The 23158-nt window shown below is 45.9% G+C and overlaps 2 protein-coding genes and 1 long non-coding RNA gene across 3 annotated transcripts in view; 1 reads left to right on the top strand and 2 right to left on the bottom strand.

Annotated features, from left to right (window-relative positions):
• LOC122941932 overlaps nt 1-23158 on the bottom strand; it is a 275413-nt gene that overhangs the window by 42080 nt on the left and 210175 nt on the right. Inside the window, 2 exon segments of the mRNA XM_044299430.1 lie at nt 2211-2266; nt 5952-5998. Of these exon segments, the coding sequence (XP_044155365.1) occupies nt 2211-2266; nt 5952-5998 (103 nt within the window).
• The window catches only part of LOC122939925 (zinc finger protein 501-like), a 551407-nt gene that overhangs the window by 424734 nt on the left and 103515 nt on the right, over nt 1-23158 (top strand). The window lies entirely within an intron of this gene.
• Nucleotides 6902-9377, bottom strand: LOC122939943. The gene is made up of 4 exons (XR_006390206.1): nt 9231-9377; nt 8673-8882; nt 7064-7207; nt 6902-6934 (listed from the first exon to the last, which is right to left on the bottom strand). It is a non-coding gene; the product is annotated as an uncharacterized LOC122939943 (long non-coding RNA).

The raw sequence follows: 23158 nt of genomic DNA, 5'->3' as shown, positions 1-23158 counted from the left end.
CAATTTAGTATTCATGTGTTTCACCCAAATCTACTTAATCCTGGTGCAGAACGTATTTGTCTGTGTCACAGTTATGGTATATTATAGTGGACTCTTTCCAAAAGACAATTTTAAAAATAAAAAATATTTATTTTTTCAAAGTTTCTTGGAAAAAAAATCAGTTGAACACAGACTAGACTACTTAATATATTGGTCTTTTACAGTTAATGTATATTGTACTGGCTTGTGTCCAATTGACCCTCATACATACTTAAGAAATTCAATTGATCATAGACTAACACCTGACATATTGGTCTGCGTCTCAGTTACCGAATATTGTACTCTGTTCAACTGACCATTTGTTTCTAAAAAGTATTTCAAAGAATAAAAAATAAAAATCAGTTGATCACTGACTAGTGCATCTGACATATTGTTCCGCATCACAGTTACCATATATTGTAGTAAACTCTATCCAACTGACCATTTATTAAAAAAAAAATAATATTTAAAAGTTTCCTAATGTAACTTTATTACAGACTAGGTTTCACAGTTACTGTATATTGTACTGGACACTAAGTGATTTTTTTTCCCCAAAAAGCATTTCACAGTTTCGTAAAAAAATTGGATGATCTGTGTATTAGTCTGTGTCTTTCTTTTCAAAGTTTATAAAGTTATTATACACTGCAGTGGACAATACATTTGTGAAAATAAATCATGGATTTGTGATGCTTTTCATACACTTCCAGCTACTGCTGATGAATAGACCTGCCATTACTAATAGTGGGTACTGGCTATTTATCACTGGCCCAAAGAGGTTGTTGTCTGCCTGTCTATCACGTACTGCTGCTGAAGCTACTACTACCTATACACAGCTGCATATCTCCTTCCATGTCCTGTTTTCATGTTTCTGTATTTTTTTCTGTTAACGTAAGAAGAAACCTGTTGCTGCTCCCCAAAGTATAATTTAAGACTGCTTTCTTAAAGACGTTGTACGGGTTCAGAGTGAAACCCGGACATACCCATATTTTCACTCAGGCAGCTCCCCTGAAATGGGCATCGGAGAATTTCATGCTTTGATGCTCTCCCTTGCCCTGCGCTGAATCGCGCAGGGCAAAATCTGGGGACATACCGGAATCTCCATAGTGTAAGCTAGACGGAGGCTTACGTCCAGCAGTGAGCCCGGTGACGTCACCGGCACTGATGGGCAGGCTTTCGCATTGCCCTAGCCTGTAAAATGGCTAGGGCAGCGCTAAAGCCTGTCCCTCAGAGCTGGTGATGTCACCGAACACACTGCTGGGTAGAAGCCTCCGCCTAGCAGTGTACCAAAGTAAACAAACAAGCCCTTGCCCTGCGAAGTCCAGCGCAAGGCAAGGGAGAGCACTGGAGCATGCTCAAGTCAGGGAGCCTGCCTGGCTGAAAACGGGGATATGTCCAGGTTCGCCTCTGAACCCGGACAACCCCTTTAATTTTAAAATATAAAAACAATTCTGATAGCGCAGTTTTTTTCCCTAAACAGGCCGTTTGTTACCCACGGCTGTTATAGGTTTTCCCATAGCCATATATCTCACAGTCAGTATGATATTACTAATGCTGCCTTGGGATGAAAGAGCTTGAAAAGGGTTGGATACAGAGACTGGGAGTGTCATACACGACTTTTCAGGGAATTGGGGCACTTTCTATTCGGCCCTAATTTATTTGGGTTAAATTGAATCGGATGACTGAATTGATAGAATCAGACCACAAACAAATTTTAAGAAATTTGCTTGTTTCTAATTGTAACTGCTAAATGAGAGTTCATCGAAAGTAGAATAGGTCAGAACCCAGCCAACCCTGTGGGACATCATGTAGTGTTAACAATAGGAATTAGGGGTTATATTAGAAAATAACTATTCACAGTGGGGCACATTTACTAATTCTGTCTACGTGTTAGACAGCGTATGCACATTGGGACTCTGATCTGAGGTCTGAATGGGTGGCATATTCACATTTTTTTTCTTATTTTCCTCCTCTAAAACCTAGGTGCGTCTTATAGCGCGAAAATACAGCAAGTTACTATGTTACAGTATAAAGTTATCACATTTTCATCAATCTTCAACTTGTATTTCAGCTGAAAAAACTGACAGAACACAGAGCTTACAAAATTAACATATAATTATTTGATCCAGGGAATGTGTAGAATCTGCTTTACTACGCATGTAGTAAATACGTAGAATCTGCTTGTTACTACGCACCTGTGCAGTTATCTGTAGGAATGTCCTCTATACTCTGCTCATCACCCCTCACATCTGTCTCTGTAACATATATAATGTTCAGATCTTCACCCGGATTCACAAGCTGTAAAATAAATATTGTAAAAGTCATCAGGCGGTTGGAGAAGTCGTGTAGAATGTTTTATGTGACCAGAGAAGATGAGTAATTAGAATGACAGCCAAAAATGACCAGATCAAAGGGAACATTTCATGAGACCTTATCTGCATCTACCTGATCATCCTGTGGGACATTCTGATGTTCTTCTGACTTATCCTTTAGAAGAAGAGGACTGGGACATCTCTCTGGTGTTCTTCTCTCTTCCTTAACTGTAGTAAAAACATCAAGTGACTGAATTAATTCCTTATATACAGATAATGAGAGGACATGTGTATTTAGTCATGTCTATTACCTGGTGGTGTGAGGGGCCGGTGATCCTCCATCATGACGTCCTTGTACAGATCTTTGTGTCCTTCTAAATACTCCCACTCCTCCATGGAGAAATAGATGGTGACATCCTGACACCTTATAGGAACCTGACAACACAATGATACAGTCATTACCCAGATCCCTTCATAGCGTTCCTGTATAATGTCCCAGCATTCCCAGCAGTGTCACCTCTCCAGTCAGCAGCTCAATCATCTTGTTGGCAAGTTCTAGGATCTTCTTTCTATTGATTTCTTCATGTATCTGGGGGTGAGGTGAAGGCCCTGTGATTGGGCTCAGGGTTCTTCCCCGTCCTTCAGAGACAGGGAACTGACAGGTCTTCTTCACTACTGTGTAGTCCTAGTTATAAAGAGAGACACAGTAATAAATATCTCTCCATACATCTCCGGAGTCCCTCACCTCTCCAGTGATGTCCATCTGTTAGTAACATAGATAAGATGATGTAATGTGACATCATCAGAATCTCTCACCTCGCCAGTAAGCCGTAAGAGGATCTCTAGGGTGAGATTTATTATACTCTCCGTCATCTTGTCCCTGTCTCTATCCATCCTTGACGGGTCAATAAGGAAAAGGATCTTACGTACTCTAGAAGATATCCACTCAGCGGATCCTATACTGTAGGAACCTTAAGGGGAAGAAGATGAGACAATTATAGATTACCAAATTTCTTGAAATTCCCTTTGGGTCTGATTATAACAAACTAGTCGGAAGATTAAATTCAGTTATCTATAAATTGAATCTGAATTGAAAGCACTCATATTGCCCTGCAAAATTTTGTACGACTTTCTGGGGTCTACCAGGACTGTACCCCTTTCAATAGTCATGTTAGAGTGACAGCAATATACACTCACCTAAAGAATTATTAGGAACACCTGTTCTATTTCTCATTAATGCGATTATCTAGTCAACCAATCACATGGCAGTTGCTTCAATGCATGTAGGGTTGTGGTCCTGGTCAAGACAATCTCCTGAACTCCAAACTGAATGTCAATATGGGAAAGAAAGGTGATTTAAGCTATTTTGAGCGTGGCATGGTTGTTGGTGCCAGACGGGCCGGTCTGAGTATTTCACAATCTGCTCAGTTACTGGGATTTTCACGCACAACCATTTCTAGGGTTTACAAAGAATGGTGTGAGAAGGGAAAAACATCCAGTATGCGGCAGTCCTGTGGGCGAAAAAGCCTTGTTGATGCTAGAGGTCAGAGGAGAATGGGCCGACTGATTTAAGCTGATAGAAGAGCAACGTTGACTGAAATAACCACTCGTTACAACCGAGGTATGCAGCAAAGCATTTGTGAAGCCACAACACGCACAACCTTGAGGCGGATGGGCTACAACAGCAGGAGACCCCACCGGGTACCACTCATCTCCACTACAAATAGAAAAAAGAGGCTACAATTTGCATGAGCTCACTAAAATTGGACTGTTGAAGACTGGAAAAATGTTGCCTGGTCTGAGGAGTCTCGATTTCTGTTGAGACATTCAAATGGTAGAGTCCGAATTTGGCGTAAACAGAATGAGAACATGTATCCATCATGTCTTGTTACCACTGTGCAGGCTGGTGGTGGTGGTGTAATGGTGTGGGGGATGTTTTCTGGGCACACTTTAGGCCCCTTAGTGCCAATTGGCCATCGTTTAAAAGCCACGGGCTACCTGAGCATTGTTTCTGACCATGTCCATCCCTTCATGACCACCATGTACCCTTCCTCTGATGGCTACTTCCAGCAGGATAATGCACCATGTCACAAAGCTCGAATCATTTCAAATTGGTTTCTTGAACATGACAATGAGTTCACTGTACTAAAATGGCCCCCACAGTCACCAGATCTCAACCCAATAGAGCATCTTTGGGATGTGGTGGAACGGGAGCTTCGTGCCCTGGATGTGCATCCCTCAAATCTCCATCAACTGCAAGATGCTATCCTATCAATATGGGCCAACATTTCTAAAGAATGCTATCAGCACCTTGTTGAATCAATGCCACGTAGAATTAAGGCAGTTCTGAAGGCAAAAGGGGGTCCAACACCGTATTAGTATGGTGTTCCTAATAATTCTTTAGGTGAGTGTATATGGAGATGGGTAAGTGCATGGTTGATGGTATTAACAAGAAGTCTGTTTAAAAACACACTGCACTTTCGGATTTGTTATGGTTTTGAAAATTAAATTTAAAGTTATTGGCTGGTGCCTGCCCATGTTTATACACACACACTGTAGTATTGGAAAAAGCAACGGCTAGTTCTGAAGAAGCTGTTCAAAAACTATGCCTTATGGGGGAAAGATGTCTGCCCATGTTTTATATATATATATATATATATATATATATATATATATATATATAATATATATATATATATATATATATATATCTTACACACACACACAGTAGTATTAAAAAAAAACTTGGTTTGTTCTGAACAAGCAGTCCAAAAATTAACACCTTTTGGGAGCAGCAGTACAGTATGGAACCTGAAGGACAATTCTGGAGATGTGCAGCAGTGTAGAGGTAGTAGTAGTGGCAATAATAGCAGGAACAGTAACAGCAGAACAGTCTGCAACCTGAAAAAAGGCAGGATTTGTGCAGCTCTGTAGGGTTAGTAGTAGTGCCAGCAGCAGCAGAACAATATGGAACCTGGCAGAAAGGAGATCTGTGGCTGTGTAGTGGTATAAGAAGCAGCAAGGTATGGAACCTGACAAACAAGGTGATAGTGCTCACCACGAGGCTTCCATAATTGAACCCGACCGTCGTCGGATCCCAAACTGAACCTTGATTTGTTGTAAAGATTTTATATTTTCAGTCTGTAGCAGTCCTGGTTTCTTATTCATGACACAACTGCAAACAAGGATTATGGTGGCTGACTGTCAATGGCTTGACAAGTAATGGGTGCTGTGACACCAAATTTCCTTCTGCTAAGGACCTGGAAATGATCCAGCCAGAGACAGGCAGGTGTAGTGAAGGTGGCACCTGTGTCTGGATGGTGGATAACTAAACTGTAGGAGCTGCTCATGTTTGTTGGCAGATCAAACGATCCTCTCCACTGGTGGTCTGCCTGGGCTGTCCAGAGCCCTTACATAACAGCTGCTTCTAAACCTCCAGTTAGCTATGTTAAAACGGTCTAGATGGTGGGCAATTCGGTAAAACAACCATCCTGCTTCTCTCAGTCCAATGATGCAGTATCTCTCAAAGTCTGTCAACCAGGCAAAATACAAAGTTGTTACTACTCACCTGGGTGGTCATCTGTAGGAATGTCCTCTATACTCTGCTCATCACCCCTTGCATATGTCTCTGTAACATATATAATGTTCAGATCTTCACCCGGATTCACAAGCTGTGAAACAAATATTGTAGAAGTCATCAGACGGTTGGAGAAATCGTGTGGAAGATTTTATGTCACCAGAAATGATCAGTAATTAGAAAGACAACCAAAAATGACTGTTATCTGACCCAAATATCTATAGGTCGCCTGTATAAATCCGAGCTGTTGGTTCATTATTCCAACCAGCAGTCTTCATAATGAGAAAATAGTTAGAAGATCCAGACGACATGTGATATGGTCAGCTGTAATTCTGCCATCTCCACCTTTCTCATTATACAAGGATAAAACATATAATACTGGTGGATAAAACAAGACTGAACACAAGATCTTCACAGCCTTCTACAGACCATAGGGGACATTTCATGAGACCTTATCTGCATCTACCTGATCATCCTGTGGAACATTGTGATGTTCTTCTGAACCAGCCTGTGGAAGAAGAGGACTGGGACATCTCTCCGGTGTTCTTCTCTCTTCCTTATCTGTAGGAAACACATCCAGTGACTGAATTCATTCCTTACATACAGATAATGAGAGGACATGTGTATTTAGTCATGTCTATTACCTGGTGATGTGAGGGTTCGGTGATCCTCCATCATGATGTCCTTGTACAGATCTTTGTTTCCTTCTAAATACTCCCACTCCTCCATGGAGAAATAGATGGTGACATCCTGACACCTCATAGGAACCTGACAACACAATGATACAGTCATCACCCAGATCCCTTCATAGTGTTCCTGTATAATGTCCCAGCATTCCCAGCAGTGTCACCTCTCCAGTCAGCAGCTCAATCATCTTGTTGGTGAGTTCTAGGATCTTCTCTCTATTGATTTCCTCATGTATCAGGGAGTGAGGTGGAGGCCCCGTGATTGGGCTCAGGGTTCTTCCACATCCTTCAGACACAGGGTCCTGACAGCTCTCACTAGAGGTCTTCTTCACTACTGTGTAGTCCTGGTTATGAAGAGACACAGTAATAAATATCACTCCATACATCTCCAGAGTCCCTCACCTCTCAAGTCATGTCCATCTGTTAGTAACATAGAGAAGATGATGTAATGTGACATCATCAGAATCTCTCACCTCTCCAGTAAGCCGGAAGAGGATCTCTAGGGTGAGATTTATTATACTCTCCGCCATCTTGTCCCTGTCCATCCTTGATAGGTCAGTCAGGAGAAGGATCTGATATAGAAGATCTCCACTGAGTAGATCCTGTATTGTAGGAACCTGTATGGAGAGAAGATGAGACGATGTAAAATCCTACAAAATCCCATGTAAAATACGATTACTGGAGATAATAAGAGGAGACACTGGAGGAGATAATAAATTGTAGACATTATGTTCTCTTGTTTTCTATGGATTGGAAGATGAGGTGAACAGCTTGTTAAGGCAGCATGTTTAACCTTAGAGTGATCAAATAACCTTTTGGAACTGTGCAGGAGTAATGGGGAGATGTATCAGACCGCCTGCATCAGAGCTGTGATGGCAAAAATAATATATATCAAACTTTTTGAAACTCTTTAATCACAATAAATAAATTGTGTTTCATAACTGCAGTAACTTGGAGTGGGAGATACACACAATCACCACTGCACTCACCACTCTTATAACTTCCTCTAACTCCCACCCCCGGCAGCACCACAAGGCAGAGTGCAATGCCGGCACTGGATCGTACCTGGGCTTACTCTGGTGCCAGACTCCTCCTCTTGTAGACTGTGTTTACTGGAGCGGCAGTGTGCCCGGCAGGCATTGTGCCAATATATTATCGCATACCTATCCTGTTATGAAGTGTAAACATTTGGCCACACAGGCGAGATTAGGGGGCCAGGAGAGAGCAGTTCTCAGAAGTCTGGCCATGCCAGTCACCAAGAGATAGGAGGGGTTTAGTGATCAGAGGGAGGGGACAACATGGCGCCGTAGGGAATGTCCCGCCTTCATTGCTCCGAACTCATCTGTACATGTTAACCCATTTCCAACATCAAAGGACATGTATGACGGAAGTCGGGTCTTTAAAGATGGGACCCACTCAGCAGACATCTGGTGGCAGAGGCTGAGATTTTCCAATGATGCCGATCACAGACAATAAACCCTTCAGACAAAGTCATCGATGTGCTCCGGGGGAGCAAACAGCATCCTATTGGTAAGATTGTTGGGGCAGTTGGGTTGCTATGGCAGCCTTGGGCCTTCTGAACACTCAAAGGCCTACTATGGTGAAGCCCTGAACAAGTGATCAGTCCCTAGGGGGCTTAAAATAAATGTAAAAAGTTTTTTAAAAAAGTGTAAGAGAAAAGTGTTAAAGTTTTTAAAAAAAGATAAAAAAAAAAAAAATCTAAATTCCAATCACTCTCTTTCTCCATTTGAAAATAAAAAAATAAATGCTCGCACTATTGAAATAAAAAATACATATCCCGTATGAGTAATGGGGGAAAAAATGAAAAAGCAAAAGACGTGATTTAACTTTTTTTTTTTTATTGCTTCATCTGCCCCCTCCCCCCAAAAAAAATAAAAAATAAAAAAATAAAACAAAATGTGGATACAGATTCCTCTCCTGTGATAATCCTATGGGACTCGTGTGTATTTAGCATGTTACATGCCTTGTCATGTGCACGCCGCCCTCTAATTGTGTCATGTGACTTAGACCCGGATTGGTATTAGCTGACATTTCTTAGAGCTCCCTCTGCGTCTCCCTTACTTTTCTGCCATGGCTGAGCGGTGGAGATGGAGGAGAAGCTTCACAATGTCTCTGCAGGGACGTGGAAGGACAGAAAATCACGTTTTCCTATTACTTTGGGGCTGGAATTCTCCGTCTCTCCTGCTGTTCTCGCTCCGTGCGTCCTGCGAGGGTCCGGTGTGCGGAGACCCAACTTTCTGTTCTCACACGTCCGTTATCCTTCACAGGGACCTGCGGAAATATAAAATGCTGGAAGTGGTCGCGGAATTGCTACTTTTTACCATTTCCCCCCAGAAAAGTTACTAAAAGTTCATCAATAAGTTACGTGTGCCCCAAAATGGAGCCGATTATAACGACAACTCCTCCCCAGAGAACAAGCCTCGTACGGCTGCTGTACAGGAGGATTTAATAAAGTTATGGCTCTTGGAATTTGATCCAGAAGGGGTTAATGATACCGCTACCCCAGGGTTGCTAGGAGACTGTAGCCCCGCCCCCAAATAATCCTCAGGTCACCCCCAAAATAACCCTAAACCTAATCCACACAGGAGACCACAGAGACCCTGATATCACAGCACTTACCTAACGTCATCACCACACGTCCCAGAGTCACATGACCTACACCTCCCGGCAGCCCATACACTCCAGTCATTACCTGCCCCTGTAATCCTGACAGACGATGGCAGTGACTGGACACATACCTCCACCTGCACCGCTGGACACTGCATGGATGGGAGGGAGACTAGTGGGCTAAAGGACCTTTCATGATGTCATGATCATGTGACCATGTGTGGGAGGAGTGAGGGGATCACATGACCAGGTGTTTCTCAATAGTGATGGGAAATGTAGTTTGTTTTGCAGATTTGGGTCATTTGATAGATTAGTTATGACTGATACAAGAGATGATGGTATCTGTGATCCATTCGTCACCACTGCTGGTATTTTTGACTGCTAGGAAAGTAGAAGAAAAACCTCACAGAAAACCCTGAATCCTGTCACCTGTAATGATCGGCGTGAATAGAACTCCAGTATAGCCTTTCACCCACGGCACCCTGTTCTGAGGAGGCCGATAGGAATGGACTTGTCACCTGGAGGATCTGCTGGACTAATAGGTTATGGTCGCATGGAGAAGCCTCTGACCTGTGCTGAGCTGCGGCTTTTCATGTGCTCCATTGAATGGAGCTAAACCACGAGCAGGCTGCTGCTGTGGCTTTGGGAAGGGCCATACGATGAGCGCGCTAAGAACGCACCCAGACATTTTTGGATGAATTCTTGAAAACTGCACTGTAAAATCCCTAGGCCCCATGAACTGCCGTGTGGCTCCCATTAGAAACAATGTGGCGATATGGCCCTTTTTTTGGCACTGAAACCCGCACAGAAAATACCCTGTCTGAACAGAGCTGTATGCTCCGAGCAGGAATCCTGGCAGTGTAGTGCAGGGATGTCAAAAAACTCCCTTCATGCTTGGACATCCTAAAGCTACCAGGGCATGCTGGGAGTTGTAGTTTTACAAAAGCTGGAGGTCCATGAGTTTGACATCTGTGGTCTAGTGCAATCAGGTGCAGACGACTGAGCAGCAGCAGCGCCCCCCATAATATTTCAGAGGTACTGACTGAGGGTGAATGTGGATGAGAGAACGCTAAAGAGCAGGACAGCGCCCCCATAGGATATTCAGCACAGAGCAGAAAATCAGGAGCCGCAGCCAGACTGGAAATCTGCACTAGCAAGATAGGGGTTGTATCACAGACACAGGAGAGCTGTAGGAAACTCTCTCTCTATATATATCGAAGAAAAATGGCGGCACTGGCTCAGATGAAAAAATCGGGTGCACGTTCCAGGGGAATGGACTTCTTACCCCAACCAATGGATCCAAAAAATGGATGGCACTCCAGTAAGATCTAAGCAAGAAATACCTTTATTCACCCACCGTATGGGTGAATAAAGGTATTTTTTGCTTTCATCTTACTTGAGTGCCATCCATTTTCTGGATCTATATATATATATATATATATATATATATATATATATATATATATATATACATATATGTCGCAGGGAAATGATGAAAATTGAGATTTGATCAAATCCCTTAGGGAAATGATCAATTCACGGAAGATGATGTTCCCTAAGAACTAGGTCATCAAATCCCTTAACTCTTTTAGTGAAAAGTTTACTATTGTTGATAATATAATAATAATATGAAATAATATTGTTTAGATATAAAAAGTATTTATTTAGTAAACCATGCATTAATAAATGTAGAGTAGGTAATACAACAATAGTCATTGAACTAATTTAAATTGCTCAATGGCTGTGATGCTTCTTCCATCCTTTCGCGAGTCCACAAAGGTTTTTCTTTATCATGCCGCTTGTTTTTGTCCTGATAGTTTCATTAAACTGTTCTTCAGACACAACTTCGGTCAGAGTTTGATGTTTTTCTATATCTGAACCCATGGCCAGGAGTGTGCCCCACAGAGATATGCCTGGCTGTGTCCCCCTGCCAGAATAGTATAGACCTAGAATCAGGGGCGTCGCTAGGGCCTTTTATCAGCGACTGTGAGAGCTATGGGATAAAGGACCTTTGGTGACATCATCACCATGTGACCAGTAACATAGCAATATTACTGGTCACATTACTGGTCACATGTCTATGAGGTAATCAAAGGTCCTTCGACTGCTTTCTTTTTTCCCAGGGCTCCTTACTTGTTTATTTCATCTTTTCACTAAAACAGTTAAGGGATTTGAACCAAATCACTTACTTTCTTTAGGGAAATCACCCCACAGAGATGTTATTTTAACCATCTTCCGTGAATTAATCATTTCCCTAAGGGATTTGATCAAATCTCCATTTTCATCATTTCTCTGCGACATATATATATATATATATATATATATTGTGGGGATTCGCTTTGGTAGGCAGGGTAAGCGGACGCAGTACAGAGGCAAAAAACAAGGTTTAAATCAAAGTTCAGTGTTTATTCACACAAAGCAAGAAAACAAGCCAAAAGAAAGTGTTCAGTCTTGGTGCCTGTTCACACCACACAAAGTTCACAGTGCAAAAAGACGTCACCTGGTCAGCAGATGATTTTCACCCAGAGTCCGCAGCAGTCTTTAGTGGCCTGTTTCCCCAGCCTATGGCTCACGCAAACAGATCCCTCAGTGTCTCAGACCACAGACTCCTCAGCTCCTCTGTCATGGAGGATAATTCACACCACCTGAACATGCTGGCTGGGTTTTTATATTCCAGCCAAAACCCGGCCTGGAACCGTGGGGAACAGCCACCCACCCTGCTCTTTGGCTGCTCCCAATAAGAACCGGCCCGGATTGGCTTTACAGCCATTCTGACAGCTGAAGTGTCAGACTGCACTACAGAACTGACACTTCAGGAAGAAAATCCGGTTCTTACCTCACCGAGGCCAGGAACCTCGGTGACACGTATCTTCCGTCAATGACGGCTCCTTGTTCCTTCTTACATACCTCCCCCCTTTGTTCAACCCTGAGGGGGTGAACACTTGCCAGACAGTGTACGCGGGACAGGGCATCCGCGTTTCCTTGTAACCTGCCTGCCCTGTGTTCCACGGAAAACTTAAAATTTTGCAAAGATAAGAACCACCTGGTGACCCGAGCATTCCTCTCTTTGGCCTGGCTCATCCATTTCAGGGGGAAGTGGTCGGTCACCAGACGGAACCTTCTCCCCAAAAGGTAGTAGCGGAGAGACTCGAGTGCCCACTTGATGGCCAGGCACTCTCTCTCCACTATACTGTACCTAGTCTCGGCTGGGGTGAGCTTCCGGCTGAGGAAGACAACGGGATGCTCCTCCCCGTCAATATCTTGAGATAGTACAGCACCGAGACCTACCTCAGAGGCATCGGTCTGCACTATAAACTCCCTTTTGAAGTCGGGTGTCACCAAAACCGGGGACCCACACAGGGCCGACTTCAAAGCGGAGAAAGCCTTTTCCGCCTGCTCATTCCAGTGGACCGTCACTGACTTGCGTCCCTTCAAAAGGCCTGTCAATGGTGCGGCGACTGTAGCAAAATTGGGGACAAACCTCATATAGTACCCCACCATACCCAGGAACGACTTTACTTGCCGAGTTGTGACAGGTCGGGGCCAATTCCTAATTGCCTCAATTTTGTTCACCTGAGGTTTGATCACTCCGCGCCCAATGACATACCCCAGGTACTTGGTCTCTTCTAACCCTATCGAGCACTTTTTTGGGTTAGCGGTTAAGCCAGCCTTCCTAAGGGAGTCCACTACAGCCTCTACTTTAGGTAAGTGACTTTCCCAGTCGGTGCTATGGACAACGATATCGTCCAGGTACGCCGAAGCGTACCGACGATGTGGACGGAGTACAATGTCCATTAACCTTTGAAACGTGGCGGGAGCGCCATGTAGACCAAAGGGTAATACCTTGTACTGATACAGCCCCTCTGGCGTGATGAAAGCCGTTTTTTCTTTGGCAGCCTCCGTCAAGGGTACCTGCCAGTACCCTTTGGTGAGGTCCAACACAGAAAAATACCGGGCTTGGCCCAACTTTTCAATAAGCTCATCCACTCGGGGCATGGGATACGCGTCAAACTTGGACACCTCATTAAGTTTGCGGAAGTCATTACAGAACCGCAACGTCCCGTCTGGCTTGGGTATTAATACTATCGGACTGGCCCACTCACTTTTTGACTCCTCGATGACACCCAGCTGGAGCATTAGCTGAACTTCCTCCGTGATGGCTTGTCGCCGAGCCTCGGGTACCCGGTACGGTTTTAACCGGACTTTCGCCCGAGGCTCAGTGACAATGTCATGCCGGACTACGGACGTGCGTCCAGGGAGGTCTGAGAACACATCCGTATTCCGACTAATGAACTCCTTGGCTTCCTGAGCCTGTTTAGAGGAGAGGCTGTCAGCAATTTTCACTGTGACAGCCGCTTCCCCTGCTTCAGACTGAGGGGCCGAAAGCGCTTCCCCTAGGAACCCTGGTCGTGGGCTGTCTTCCGTACAGGTTTCCCTTTCCTTCCACGGCTTGAGCAGATTCACATGGTACACCTGCTGCGGCTTTCGCCTCCCTGGCTGGTGTACTTTGTAATCTACCGGTCCAATTTTTTCTAGTACCTCGTAGGGCCCCTGCCACCTAGCTAGGAACTTACTATCAACAGTCGGTACCAGAACCAACACCCGATCACCCGGGTTAAAGTTTCGGACCCGAGCCTGACGATTATAGACCCTACTCTGGGCTCGCTGCGCTGCCTCCATATGCTCCCTAACCAGAGGTAACACTGTTTCCATCCGTCCCTGCATCTGGGTGACATACTCAACTACACTTTTGTGCGGTGTGGTTTGTTGTTCCCACGCCTCTTTGGCGACGTCCAATAAACCACGAGGGTGTCTGCCGTATAGCAGTTCAAAGGGCGAGAACCCGGTAGAGGCCTGGGGTACTTCTCGCACTGCGAACATGAGATAGGGCAGAAGAAGGTCCCAGTCCTTCCCATCCTTAGACACCGCTCTTTTCAACATATTTTTTAGCGTCTGGTTAAACCTCTCTACCAGGCCATCCGTTTGCGGATGATACACGGATGTCCGTAACTGTTTTATTTGGAGCAATTTACAGAGTTCCCTCATGACCTTGGACATAAATGGGGTCCCTTGGTCAGTTAGAACCTCCTTAGGCAGACCCACTCTAGAAAACATTTCCATTAACTCCTTAGCTATGAGTTTGGCTGACGTATGACGCAGGGGCACCGCCTCCGGGTACCGCGTGGCATAGTCGAGGATGACCAGGATGTGCTGGTGCCCTCTAGCTGACTTCGGTACTGGGCCTATGAGATCCATAGCGATCCGCTCGAAGGGAACCTCAATAATCGGGAGAGGGACCAGAGGACTACGGAAATGTGGCTGGGGGCTGGTTATCTGGCAGGTTGGGCAAGACTTGCAAAACTCTTCTACCTCTCTGAACACACTGGGCCAGTAAAACCGCTGTAAAATCCGGTCCTGCGTTTTCTGCTGGCCCAGGTGTCCCCCAAGAACATGTTGGTGGGCTAATTTCAACACAAGCTTGCGATATGCCTGGGGCACCACCAGCTGTTCAATATGTTCACCCCGTAGTTTATTTACCCGGTACAGCATCTCCTGTTGAACCACAAAACGGGGGAACATAGATTCGGCCCCCGGTTGTTGCGGCTCACCCTCAACTACTACCACATTTTCCCAGGCTCGAGATAGAGTCGGATCCTGGTGTTGTGCTGTACCGAAATTATCCCTAGAGACATTGAGGTCTGCCAGCTCAGGACCCGGCGGCAAATCCTCTACGTCTCCCACCATCACACTTAACGGGGTTGTCTCCCCCTCTTCCACCGAAGTGGCGGTCACCCCTACAGCTGGTCCTTCTGACTCGGGTTCCCAAGGTTCTGGCCTCCCCCCTGAGTCAGGCCACTCTGCTAGGGGTACATCTGTCTCCCGGGTAACTTTCGTATCCGGCCAGAGTGCCGGGAACCCGGGGAAGTCTCTCCCAATGATCAATTCATATGGTAGCTTTGTGGCGACGGCCACCTCATGCATCCACCTGCCGGCCACCATTGACAGAGAGACCCGGGCGGTGGGATACTCCTTTAAGTCCCCATGTATGCAAACAACACCGACTTTTCGGCCAGTATACTCAGCCGGCCGCACCAGGGCAGCTCTTACCAGGGACACCAGGCTCCCTGAATCCAGCAGAGCCACTGCGAGAGGTAGCGGGATCGATGCCCGCATCCTCCACCATTCGCTTTGGTAGGCAGGGTAAGCGGACGCAGTACAGAGGCAAAAAACAAGGTTTAAATCAAAGTTCAGTGTTTATTCACACATAGCAAGAAAACAAGCCAAAAGAAAGTGTTCAGTCTTGGTGCCTGTTCACACCACACAAAGTTCACAGTGCAAAAAGACGTCACCTGGTCAGCAGATGATTTTCACCCAGAGTCCGCAGCAGTCTTTAGTGGCCTGTTTCCCCAGCCTATGGCTCACGCAAACAGATCCCTCAGTGTCTCAGACCACAGACTCCTCAGCTCCTCTGTCATGGAGGATAATTCACACCACCTGAACATGCTGGCTGGGTTTTTATATTCCAGCCAAAACCCGGCCTGGAACCGTGGGGAACAGCCACCCACCCTGCTCTTTGGCTGCTCCCAATAAGAACCGGCCCGGATTGGCTTTACAGCCATTCTGACAGCTGAAGTGTCAGACTGCACTACAGAACTGACACTTCAGGAAGAAAATCCGGTTCTTACCTCACCGAGGCCAGGAACCTCGGTGACACGTATCTTCCGTCAATGACGGCTCCTTGTTCCTTCTTACAATATATACAGTATCTCACAAAAGTGAGTACACCCCTGACATTTTTGTAAATATTTTATTATATCTTTTTATGGGACAACACTGAAGATCTGACACTTTGATACAATGTAAAGTAGTCAGTGTACAGCTTGTATAACGGTGTAAATAACTAATGTCTATACCGCTGGCAACAAAAGTGAGTACACCCCTAAGTGAAAATGACCAAATTGTGCCCAATTAGCCATTTTCCCTCCCCGGTGTCATGTGACTTGTTAGTGCTACAAGGTATCAGGTGTGAATGTAGAGCAGGTGTGTTAAATTTGGTGTTATCGCTCTCACACTCTCTTGCACTGGTCACTGAAAGTTCAACATGGCGCCTCATGGCAAAGAACTCTCTGAGGATCTGAAAAAAGATGGCCTAGGCTGTGAGAAGATTGCCAACATCCCGAAACTGAGCTGCAGCACGGTGGCCAAGACCATAAAGCAGTTTAACAAAACAAGTGTCGCGGTATCCAACGTGACAGGTGTCAGAAGATCTAAGAGACTGGCTGCACATGATGTGATCTGGCAGCCTCTTTGGTTTCACTTGTTTTCAGTGTTGTTGCTGGTAATGACCAAACCTCTTGTCTCAGGTGTAGCTTAGTGGTCATTCCAACTCCTCTATTTAGTCTGGCTTCACCCATCATGCTATGTGGTTGATAGCTTCAGTTTGGTATTGAAAGTGCTGGTGTGTGGTCCTCTTCTCAGTTCCTGCTCGTCCACTTACTTCAGAAGTTAAGTGTTACTTCCCTTTTATATTTTGTTGTTTCCCCTCTGTCTTTTGTTATTAGGCTTCAGGGAGAAGCTGGTTCTTTTATAAGGGAAAGAACAGGCAGTCTCAAACCCAGACACTACTCCAGGGCAATTCAGAGTCTCCAGGGTCTTATATTCCAGTGTATGAATTTGTTTTCCAAATTCTGGAAGGCTTTCAGTACTCGTCTGGGGGTACAATTGTCCTTGTCTTTGGCCTTTCACCCTCAGTCGAATGGACAGACTGAACGCACGAATCAGAATCTGGAGACTTTCTTGAGATGTTTTGTCTCAGAGAATCAGGAGGAGTGGTCTTCATTTTTGTCTTTAAATGCCATAAATAACCGTAGACAGGAGTCCACTGATAAGTCGCCGTTTTTTGGGGCATATGGGTTTCACCCGCAATTTGGCGCATTTTCTGGTACTGAGACTTCTGGTTTACCTGAAGAGGAATGATTTTCCTCTTCTTGGTCATGTATTTGGCAGAAAATTCAAAATAATCTGCAAAAGATGGGCAACAAGTATAAACGTATGGCTGACAAGAGACGTCTGAATGGTCCGGACCTGAGAGAGTGGGTGATTCTGTGTGGCTGTCCACAAGAAACATTAAGTTGAAAGTACCTTCTTGGAAGTTGGGCCCAAGGTTTATTTGTCCAGATAAGATCCCTGCCATTAAACCAGTAGCCTTTTGTCTTGAACTTCCTCAGGCTTTGAAGATTCATAATGTGCTCCATATGTTGTTGTAGAAGAGATATGTCAAACCTGTTGAACTGTCCTCCTTGCCTCCCGCTCCTGTCATGGTGGACAGTAATTTGGAATTTCAGATCACCAGGATAGTGGACTCCTGATTTCTCCGTAGATCCCTCCAGAATCTCATTCACTGGAAGGGTTATGGACCAGAGGAGAGGATGCGGGTTCCAGCGGCCGATGTTAATGCTAGTCGGCTGGCGAAAGCCTTTCACAGAGCTCATCCAGATTAAGTCGGTCCTGTGTGTACAGAGGCCACCAGTAGAAGGTGGGGTACTGTCACAGTCTTTAATGTGACAGGCGTCAGAAGATCTAAGTGACTGGCTGCATGTGATGTGATCTGACAGCCTCTTTGGTTTCACTTGTTTTCAGTATTGTTGCTGGTAATGACCACACCTCTTGTCTCAGGTGTAGTTTAGCGGTCATTCCAACTCCTCTATTTAGTCTGGCTTCAGTCATTATGCTATTCGGTTGATAGCTTCAGTTTTGTATTGGAAGTGCTGGTGTGTGGTTCTCTTCTGAGTTCCTACTCGTCCATTTACTTCAGAAGTTAAGTGTTACTTCCCTTTTATATTTTGTTGTTTCCCCTCTGTCTTTTGTTATTAGGCCTCAGGGAGAAGCTGGTTCTTTCATAAGGGAAATAACAGGCCGTCTTAAGCCCAGACACTACTATAGGGCAGTTCAGGGTTTCCAGGGTCTTAGGTTCCAGTGTATGAACATTCCTACCCTCAAGGTCCGTTCATACGGATAGGAGTCAGGGCAAGGATTAGGGTTTTCATAGGGTGTGTCTGTTTCCCTTTATGTAGAATTGAGGCCTAGTTCCTTTTCCCTCCCCTCGTGTTGTTGGTGTGGTGTTCCCTCCCACATCACTACGTGACAACAGGTTCCAATCGTAACAGGCCTCGCCATGGTCAACCAAAGAAGTTGAGTGCACGTGCTCAGCATCATATCCAGAGGTTGTCTTTTCAAAATAGACATGAGTGCTGCCAGCATTGCTGCAGAGGTTAAAGGGGTGGGGGTTCAGCCTGTCAGGGCTTAGACCAAACAATGCACACTGCATCAAATTGGTCTGCATGGATGTCATCCCAGAAGGAAGCCTCTTCTAAAGATGATGCACAAGAAAGCCTACAAACAATTTGCTGAAGACAAGCTTACTAAGGACATGGATTACTGGAACCATGTGCTATGGTCTGATGAGGCCAAAATAAACTTATTTGGTTCAGATGGTGTCAAGCGTGTGTGGCGGCAACCAGGTAAGGAGTACAAGGACAAATGTGTCTTTCCTAGTGTTGATCGAGCATCAAAGTGCTCAGGTGCTCGAGCTCGAGTAGAATACTTTGGGATGCTCGGGTGCTCTACAGAGCACCCAAGCATAACAATAGTCAATAGAAGAACCAGAGCATTAAACCAGGCACCCCCTGCTCTGAAGAGGGGAGGGTGTCTTGTTCACAGTAAAAAGGTCATAAATTGATGGAAATACCACTGAAATGGTTTGGGAACAGCATGGGGAGGATGTCATGGTCAATCAGATGACTGATGTCAGGAAATCAAGGAGATTGGCTGAGCGTGGAGGAATCTAACAGCCTCTTTGAATTCTCTTGATTCAGTGTTGGCTTGGGTTTGGCTGAGCTGGTGTGAGATCCTCTCTAGTGTTCCTTTTCTTCCATCTCTACAGAAGTTAAGTGTAGTGTTTGTATTTCTTATCTTCCCTATTGTTGTATCTGGACCTAAGACAGAGACTTCCATTCGTCCATCTGGGGAGGAATGGGTTGTCTCTGGTCCTATACTTATTCCAGGGCCTTATAGGGAAATCCGGGCCTAGGTATCCTGCTTTTAAATATTCCTACCTTCAAGGTCTATTCATATTGATAGGTAGGCAGGGCCCGGATTAGGGTTGTCTAGGAGGTGACCTGTTTCTTCCCTAGTTTCCAGGTCCAGCTACTGTTCCCCTTCCCTCCTGTTTTCAGTGTGGAGTTTGCCCCCCACACTGATCGTGACAGAGGATGTCTGGATGCATCTTGGACTCCGAGGTCACTGCTGGGAACGATGTTGTCCGAGTAGTACGCCATTTTTACAGACTGACAATAATACGCACAAAACTGAAGTTAAAATCGATTTTAGAGGAAAGATTGTTAGGAAACACCACTCCAATTCACCCTTTATTACACATAAAGGAGGGCATCATACACACCCTTGAAAAATTAGGATTGATGGCCTGCTGGTGACCCTCAAAAACATTAGGAACAAGGGCCTGCTGGTAACCCTTTAAAACATTAGGGGCAAGGGCCTGCTGCTGATCTGACCATCTAAAACATTAGTGGTGAGGGTCTGCTGCTGAGCTGACCCTCTAAAACATTAGGGGCGAGGGCCTGCTGCTGATCTGACCATCTAAAACATTAGGGGTGAGGGCCTGCTGCTGATCTGACCATCTAAAACATTAGGGGTGAGGGCCTGCTGCTGATCTGACTATCTAAAACGTTAGGGGTGAGGGCCTGCTGGTGACCCTCTAAAACATTAAGGGTGAGGGTCTGCTGCTGAGCTGACCCTCTAAAACATTAGCGAGCGAGGGGAGCCTAATAAGCATGTCGATATGATGGAGGAGGAGGATGAGAAAAGGAAGATTGAACCATATACCCTTTTTTGTGGTGAAAGGGGTGCATGGGAATACAGTGTATTCAATACACCATAATAGCCACATTTAAAGTGCCTTTATGTTCAGCCGCTTTCCTCTGGTGGAGTAGAGAAGTCAGGGGCAATCCAGGCTTTGTTCATTTTTATAAGAGTCAACCTGTCAGCATTTTCAGTTGACAGACGGATGCGCTTATCAGTTATTATGCCCCCAGCAGCACTAAATACCCGCTCTGACAAAACGCTGGCAGCAGGGCAGGCCAGCACCTCCAAGGTGTCGTCACGGATGGTGTTGCAGAAAGCTGGAACTTATAAATAAACATCCGACTGGCTTGATCCCAAACTCTATAAAACCCCTAGAGCTTTCCCTGACTGTTATGCCCATGCAAAGGTCTTTATGGTAGACGATTGCATGTCCACGTATCTAATACTATGTGACACCTGAAAACCCTATGAGGGGACACAACCACCGGCTCCCTGCACTTAATACGGACGGAGTCAGGGTCACCTAGAATCAAGCCAGCAAGGAAACACAAATAAAGGAAAACAGACTTATCTGAGGAATCAGCAGAACCAGCATCCAGCAGTGAACACAATCCAGGAAGAAGTATAAACCGCAAAGTGAGGCAGTATGAGAGGGAATATAAAGGGAGACAATTAGTGTAAATAGGTGACAGCTGGGAGAAGGAAAGGAGATGACAAAGTGAAACCAAAACAAAGAACGTCATGCAGGTAGAGAAAAACATCTAACAGATCTTCTCACAGAAGAGGCGGTGACAGGTGTACAGCCATTTTCCCAAACTTTTTCCTCCTTGTGACACTAGGCCGCGCATCAGGGTGAGGGTGCTGGTGGGGTGTCATGAAACTGTCCCAGGCCTTGGAGAGTGTTGCCCTGCCTCTATTGGAACTGATGTGTGTTCCCCTCGACTCTTCTCGGTTGCCCAAAGCACTACGTGCTCCAGTGTAGTCAGCTGGAAATTTTTGGAGCAATTTTTCCACAAGGACCTTCAGGTATTGCACCAATTTTGCTAGTCCTCTCCACCATAGGAATGACAGATGAGAACTTCTCTTTGTAGCAGGGGTCGAGAAGGGTGAACAACCAGTAATCAGTGTATAACGTGAGGGTCACGGGAAAAGCAGCATAACCTAAAGTTAGCCATGTGTGCCAGAGTCCCAACAGACAAGACTTTGCTGTCCTCATCAGGAGGATGACTCTCAATCTCCTCATCCTCTTCCGCCTTTTCGGCCCATCCACGCTGAACAGATGGAATAAACCGGCTATGGGTACTACCCTCTGTAGCGGAGGCAACCGTCTCCTGCTCCTCCTCCTCCTCATGATCATCATCCAATCAGCGCTGAGAAGACATACTGAGGGTGGTCTGGCTATCACACTGTGTACCTGTCATTTCCACCTCTTCCACATGCAAAGTGTCCACCTTCATTGTGAGCAGCGAGTGTTTCAGTAGACACAAAATTGGAATGGTTACGCAGATAACCAGCAGCTGATAGCGGCATTGCGGCTCACCATCTGTGTTGATTCCTCAAATTTGTGTAAAACCTCATAGAGGTCAGACATCCATGCCCACTCGTCGCTTGTGAAGAGCGGAAGCTGACTGGAAAGGCAACGACCATGTTGCAGCTGGTATTCCACTACTGCCCTCTGCTGTTAACAAAGCCTTGCCAACATGTGGAACGTGGAGTTCCAGCGCATGCTCACGTCGCATAACAGTCGGTGAGCTGGCACTTGCAAGCTCTGCTGCAGTGTTGCCAGACCAGCGACAGCTGTAGATGACTTTGGGAAATGTGCACACACGCGGCGCACCTTTACCAGTAGCTCAGGCAAAGGGGCAGGTTTTGAGAAACCGCTGAACCACTAAGTTGAACACGTGGGCTAGTCATGGTATATGTGTGAGGTTGCCGAGCTCCAAAGCCACCACCAAGTTACGGCCATTATCAGACACAACCATGCCTGGTTGTGGGTTGAGTGGCGAGAGCCACAGTTCAGTCTGGTCCCTTATCCCCTGCCACAGCTCTGCGGCAGTGTGCTGTTTGTTACCTAAGCAAATTAATTTCAGCACAGCCTGTTTACGCTTCCCCACTGCAGTGCTACACTGCTTTCAGCTACTGACTGGTGCTGCAAGATGAGAATTCAGAGATAGGGGGGTTGCAGCCACTAATGTAGGTGGTGGCGGAAATCCTGATGGAAGCAGGGCCTGCAATCCTTAGCGTCGGTAGCACCTGTGCCATCCCAGGGTATGACTCACTCCCGGCCTCCACAACTTTTACCCAGTGTGCCGTCAGGGAAATGTAGCGTCCCTGGCCAAAAGCACTTGTCCATAAGTCAGTCGTTAAGTGGACCTTCCCAATAACTGCGTTGGTCAGGGCACGGGTGATGCTACGGGACACATGCTGGTGTAAGGCGGGGACGGCACACCAGGAAAATAGTGGCAGCTGGGGACTGAGTAACAAGGGATGGCCACCACCATCAGGTTGCGGAAAGCCTCAGTTTCCAGAAGCCTAAATGGCAACATTTCCAGGGCCAGCAATTTGGAAAGGTGCGCATTTAGTGCTATGGCCTGTGGGTGGCTGGGTATTTGCGCTTTCGTTCAAAAGCCTGGGGTATAGACATCTGTACGCTGCGCTGGGACACAAAAGTGGATGTGCTAGATGATGGTGCTTGCAAAGGTCCAGGTGCAGGGTGGGAGGCATCCGGGCCTGCGTCTTGGACAGGGGATTGGTCAGCACGTAACACAGGAGAAGAGGAGGCAGTGGTGTGACCTGCAGATACTGATTGTGGACCAAGGCATTCGGCCCACCTATTAGGGTGCTTTGATGCCATGTGGCGAATCATGCTGTTGGTGGTGAGGTTGCTAGTGTTCACGCCCCTGCTCATTTTGGTACGGCACAGGTTGCAAATGACAATTCTTTTATCGTCTGCACTCTCCTCTGCTCCTCAAAAAAGCACCATACTGCCGAATACCTACCCCTTGGCAAGAGAGATTTCCGCAAGAGGTTGCTCCGGGGAACAGTTGCGGACCTATTTG

This window comes from Bufo gargarizans, chromosome 6 (genome assembly GCF_014858855.1).
Source record: "Bufo gargarizans isolate SCDJY-AF-19 chromosome 6, ASM1485885v1, whole genome shotgun sequence".
NCBI classification, from domain to species: Eukaryota; Metazoa; Chordata; class Amphibia; order Anura; family Bufonidae; genus Bufo; species Bufo gargarizans.
This window is presented reverse-complemented; position numbering and strand designations above follow the sequence as displayed.